Source organism: Pituophis catenifer, unplaced genomic scaffold (genome assembly GCF_029215685.1).
Source record: "Pituophis catenifer annectens isolate HBS135680 unplaced genomic scaffold, rPitCat1.0.hap2 SCAF_1, whole genome shotgun sequence".
Taxonomy (NCBI): Eukaryota; Metazoa; Chordata; class Lepidosauria; order Squamata; family Colubridae; genus Pituophis; species Pituophis catenifer.
In genome coordinates this window covers 315,584,041-315,590,040 of record NW_027256881.1, presented here as the reverse complement: position 1 = coordinate 315,590,040, position 6,000 = coordinate 315,584,041, and the positions used below count along the sequence as shown (strand labels likewise).

The 6,000-nt window shown below is 36.9% G+C and overlaps 1 protein-coding gene across 1 annotated transcript in view; it reads right to left on the bottom strand.

The window, feature by feature from the left end:
* Positions 1-293: 293 nt before the first annotated feature.
* The window catches only part of KIF26A (kinesin family member 26A), a 177,785-nt gene continuing 172,078 nt past the window's right edge, over positions 294-6,000 (bottom strand). Inside the window, exons 13-16 of the mRNA XM_070931581.1 lie at positions 3,848-4,038; positions 3,341-3,361; positions 2,265-2,415; positions 294-655 (exon numbers count right to left, since the gene is read on the bottom strand). Coding sequence (XP_070787682.1) covers positions 477-655; positions 2,265-2,415; positions 3,341-3,361; positions 3,848-4,038 — 542 coding nt within the window. The 3' untranslated portion in view covers positions 294-476. The remainder of the gene's footprint in view (positions 656-2,264; positions 2,416-3,340; positions 3,362-3,847; positions 4,039-6,000) is intronic.

Here is a 6,000-nt window from a genome sequence, read left to right as displayed (position 1 = left end):
CTTTTCCGTGAAACAAGGAGGCAAATTCAGGTATGAAAACATAATTATTGCTTTTGCTACAATTTTTGTTTTGTTTTTACATATAGTCATAAATTACACTATACAGTAGAAAATATTTCATAGGAATACATTTTATGATTTGTTTTGATTTGCTGGTTTCAGTTCTAACAACAAATAGAAAATTAAGAAAACAAGTCACAAATGAATGGTAAAGGCACTTCGCTTTTCAAACAGTTCTCAGCATATTCTTTTCTGCTTTTCTCTTTTAGAAATTATGGTAAGCTTTGTACAATTCATAGATTGTTGAGGCACCATAAAGGTTTAGAACATTCCAATTCCTTGACAGTTTCTGGTTTCCACAACATTCCTTGTCGCAATAAATTCTCACACATCCACCATCACTTTCCAATACACTTATTTTTCTTCCTTCCTTTGAAAGTTTGGTTCCACTGCCTTAAATCCCTTTACAAATGTTTTCAAACTTCCACTTCTTGTGCTCCATCCTGGATGTCATTGATCACTCCAATATCAAAGCAGGTAACTATCATGACATGCGACTTGCACAGATTTACACATTGCTCTAGTTCACTCGTCACTTGTTCTAATGCCTCCAGATAATCTTGCGATTCCTTATCAAGATCAGGATCAACCTCAACTAGGAGCATAAAAAACAAAAAAACAGAAGGTGTTTAATATCCAAGCAAGTATCAAGAAATAATAATGTAATAATTTTAAACCAGCATTATGCATTAAGAATTTCTAAGAAAGGAGATTCCAAGTGGAGGGATCTGTTGATCAGTCTATCCCAGGCACCTAATTGACCTAGTGGGATTCCAATGGAACTTGGGGTTCCTGAATCTGTTGCATGATTCAGTCAAGGTCTTAGCTACTGTTTGGAATAATTTTATGCCCTTTCCTTGGTCAGGGGGCACTTCTCATGATCACTGAAGCCTTTATAATCTCCCAATTGGATTATTGCAACACACTGTATATGTGCCGGTTATCACTTTTAAACTCTATATGCTGTGGGTTTTTGCCCATCCCCCTAAATCTAGCAGCTCATGCTCTGAGTTTCTTAAGTAAAACAGTGTTGCCTGGTGGAACCCCAGAAGCGAATATTCTCTAGCCTCCTCCAGAAGATACTGATGGCCTTGATCCTGTTGATCCTTCAGGAAACCACTGAAGGTCTGGCTTTTCCACCAGGCATGGAGCTGGGGTATTAATGGAGGCAGCGTGGTATTATTGAAGGATGCTCAATGTTGTTTTAAATGCTTTTTTAAAATATATTGTGGCTTTGATTTTTGTTCGCTACGCAAAGTTCTTTCTGGTAAATGACTGAATATAAATAAACAAACAAACAATAAATAAATAAATCTCCTTTTCCAAAAAACTGATTGCATTTCAGCATAAAATTGAGATGGGATTTTTATCCATAGTGGGCCTGGCTGCAGAGGTAACAATTTCATTTTACTAATGAATTAATGGAAAGAGGAAATAATCAGAGGGGCTGATGGTACACTAAACACCGCTGTTGTCAATAAAAAATGTTTTGCTTGAATCAAATGCTCATATTTTTGCTAACCTCTTTTTTTAAAAAAAACTTTTTGGGTTTTTTAATGTTATCTTTTAAATTTTCTTGAATTTAAATCTAAAATAAATACATTAATAAATGTAATTCATTTAAAGGTTTTAATTTAGGGGGGTTTTTTGAATTTATTTTTATTTTTATTTTTCATCAACATATTTAAATGTACAGTCTTTTATCCATCCTTTACATTGTTTGTTCATCTTATTCTTTAACTTCTATTAGCTAATTAATAAATTGTTCGGGTCTGCTCAGTGGTGGGATTCAAATAATTTAACAACCGTTTCTCTGCCCTAATAATGTCTTCCAGCAACCAGTTCATCAAACTGCTCAGAAAGTTAACAATCGGTTTTCCCGAAGTGGTGCGAACTGGCTGAATCCCACCACTGGGTCTGCTCTTTTACCATTTCCTTCCTTTGTATAATTTAGTTTTTGTTAACTTTGCTCTGCCACCAAATTTTAAAAGAGCTCCACATTTTAAAAGTGAATTAACATGAAGCTAGGACAGAGAGAGTACAAAGATGAATTATGAAAAGAGATTGAGGCAGATAATATCTATCCCTATAGCTCTTTAACAATTCTGGATCAAAACACTGCATTAACATATTTAGGTTGTACCATTCTTCATAATTTTCTGTCAATCAAGCACTTTCGCTATTAGCACTAAATAAATACTTACATTCTCCTTTCCACTTGCTTGGATCCAACATCAGCCTGCATTTTGTTTCTTCCAATTCCTCTTTCAACAACTCATGCTTTGCTTTCATTTCCCTAATCCGTTGGTGACGTCTCTCTAGGATTTTCAGCTTCGTATTAAAATATATCAAGCCCTTTAGGGGACAAAAATTACTCCTCTGTAACTCTTTGCTGGCCATCTGCTTGCTTTTCCCTATTTCCCAAAAGCCTACAGTCCACACCATTCAACTTCAACTATTCACATGAAGCCTCAGCAAGCAATATCAAACATTAGCTGAGTTCTCTCCCATCCCATCTTTGCTGAAAGTGAACTTTCATGGATGCTAATCTAATAAAGCAACCTTCTACAAGCACTTAGGGCACTTATTGCCATTTTGAGTTAATGTGCTCCTTTACAATACACTTAAATTACAACCATATGTAGAGAAATTATTTCCCCCCCCTTTGAAACGAGGAAATACAACTCCATTAGAAAAATAAAATAAAATTTCAAAATCCCAATTCTATGTGCAGGTGGGATGCTTAATCATGCCCCATCTGGTTTGCTCCATAACCCATGCTACAGTTGTCTTGCTTCATTTTAAAGATGGTTTGAACGTGGATGGGTAAAGGGCTTGCAGAGTAAAAGTAGAGGAGAGAAAACAAAGCCTCTACTCCCATTTTATTTGTCTGATGTTTAAGCTTTCAGGACAACAAAAATAAACTATATATAAAGCTGAAATAATGGTGCCAATAAAATTCAAATATAATCAAAATTTTAAAAAGCAGCAAAACACAATTTACAATAATGGATACTAAAACACTAGAAACAATGTATGATAAAAGATCTGAGATTGATTGTGGAGTTATCAATTAACATAAAAATGCATATGTGTAGCATTTGGGTGAGAAGTTATTTTACAAATTCCCCAATTCACTTAGGATCTCCTCCATTGGCCTGAGGGTTCTGCATTGAAACCATCCCCAATTGTGTGCACAACACAACTAATTGAAAATTTTATGTTTGCCACAAAATAACTAGCTCTGAAGAGATAAATAAGATGGAAATACATGACTTACCTTTTCAACATCCTGGAAAGGCTGTTGTAAATGAAATAAAAGAAGCAGTTATTTTAAACAGGTAGCAAACTAATGATTGTAATTCCTGTTACCTATCAGAATTAACTGGATTGTTTTGCCAATTACAAATAAATTAAACTCACAGCATCTTGAACTTAACAGAATTCTAAATGATACGTTCTGCCATTTACATAAAGAGTTAATGACCCTTTAGTGAAAGGAGACCCATAAAGTTTCATCAGGCAGGCAATTATTATAAAGCCTACTCATAATGTATTAATTGATATTCTCCACTCACTCCATCAACTACGTTAAACACAATTAATGGTAGACCAAATTATTTTCAATGGGCAAGACACACCAACATATTAACTATTTAAAAATGGCTTATGATATTGATTTAATTACAAACTGTTCTTCCACTTGTGTACTAGATTTTGGGCTACAATATTACCTCACAGATTATGAAATTTATATTGTCCAGTTTGTTGTAAAATGTATCCTGACCTCACTTTCCTCTTGTCGATGTCGCTGTAATCGTTCCACATCATCAATCTCATAAACTTTTATTTCAAATGGCTCTTTCAAAGTCCCTGGTAAAGGGGGAAGATCAACCCACTGGCCAGCAACATTCTGTTTTCTGCCCAGAGATGTAGAATCAGGAAGAGGAGCTGGAATCAGTCGACGCCGCTGGAAACCTGAGATTTAAAAAAAAGTGTCCTCGTATCTTTGCCTACTCCATGAACATTCTAACCCAGACAATACTTAAACTACATATATGTAGCTCCAGACATTTTACTATCATAATAATTACATTATGTGTCTAGTGAAATTCTGTCACAGGACAATATAATCAAGAAGCATAATTGTAGCTGAAATTAAACAATTCACACTGGATTTTTATGCCTACAAATATCAGTTGATCAAAACTTCTTCCCTTTTCCTGCCTTAATTTTGTGTGCCTTAAAATACGAAGTCTCAGAGTTTCCATATCAAAATGATTGACAAAGTAAACCAATAGGATTAGGGAAACATTATGAGATCACAATAAGCTAAACAATGTGGTTGTAAAGCAAAAAAAAATCAGCCATAAAGTGAAAAATCATGTGACCAAGCTGATTTACAATTGCAGTCTTGATTACCATTATTAAAGGACTGTTCAGGTTGTTAAGCAAAGACCTCATCCAACCATGATTTCCAACTTCCAACTGGTTTTCCCATTGAGTTTGATTGCGGGAAACTGGTAGGGAAGGTGGGCAATCATGATCACATGACTGCAGGGAAACTGAAATACCAGAACTCTGAGGCCCCATCCTAAGTCCTCTTCATTTAACCTTTGAACTGAATGAATGGTCATAAATCAAGGACTATCTATAATCCATATGCCTCACAAACAACAAATCCAAACTGTACTAGACTCCAGTCTCTCCCTAATCCAGCACTTTTGGGAAGAGCCAGCTTTTCAAGGCCTTTGAAAAAGCTAATAGAATGGGGGCCTCACTGGCCATAGCTGTCACTTGCTCCTTCAGCAGGAAATGTGAGCTTAGGAGAACCCAAAGTTCCATGCAAGGTCTATTGGGAAAGTACCTCCCTGGCCAGAGTCAAAGATGACACCTCACCAGAACAAAGAGACTAAAAGTTCAGAGCCACTCCATCTTGCTAGGGTTGAGTCAGAGTTGGCTCCTCCCCATCTGAATCCTTGCAGCCTCCAGAGCAACACTAAGACAGTGCTGCTTGGTTGGCCAGAGGTAGAGATATGTAAATGCATATGCTGATGATATCACACTTCATGCCACTAGATGACCTCTGCCAGAGGCCTCATGTAGATGTAGAAAAAGAGGGTAAGAGATTCAAGACCTGAGACTCCCCATATTGCAGGGTCCTAGAACTCAACCTCTCCCTCCCACCAACACCAACTAAAAGTACCCACAGAGGAAGGGGAAAAACCATTATAAAAATCCCACTTCCATAGCTGGTCCAGAAGAAAACCAGAAAGTTAGTGTGTTGAACAGATCTAGTAGGACTAGGATAGATGCATCACCCTCCATCCCAAGTCCTCATCCATAACCATGACCAATGATGTCTCAAAGCAAAGCCTTAACTAAAAGGGGACCAAATACATTTCATCCAGCCATCTGAAGCTGAGTGGCTACAACCCATTAAAAACTCCTCTAAAAGGGGGAAGTTCATTTGGTAGAGATAGCCCTCTTCAGTGATCATTCATTCAGTGACCATTCAACGCTTTCACTTCTCTGAACAAGGAGATGTATCTTCAAAGCTGCAACCATTCCATATTCCATATCCCCTGGTGACATGGGGACATGATCACAATTCAGGCACTTGGCACCCAGCATGCAATTATGACTGTCACAATGTCCTATGATCACATGATTGCCATTTGCAACCTTCACTGCTGGCTTCTGATAAGCAAAGCAATGAAGAAGTCAGCAGGAAGTCACAAGATGCAGTCACATGACAATGTGTTTAACAACTGTGCACAAGTCATTGAACAATTGTAACTGGAACTGCTGTCATAAATCAGCGCAGTCATGATTTTTTTTCTTTATGATCATTTATCCAACGGATTATCCTAAGGCTATGCTAGCTTCAAATTTTAAAAAAGTTCATTAGCATATACAATTGTACTGATTTACCTGAAA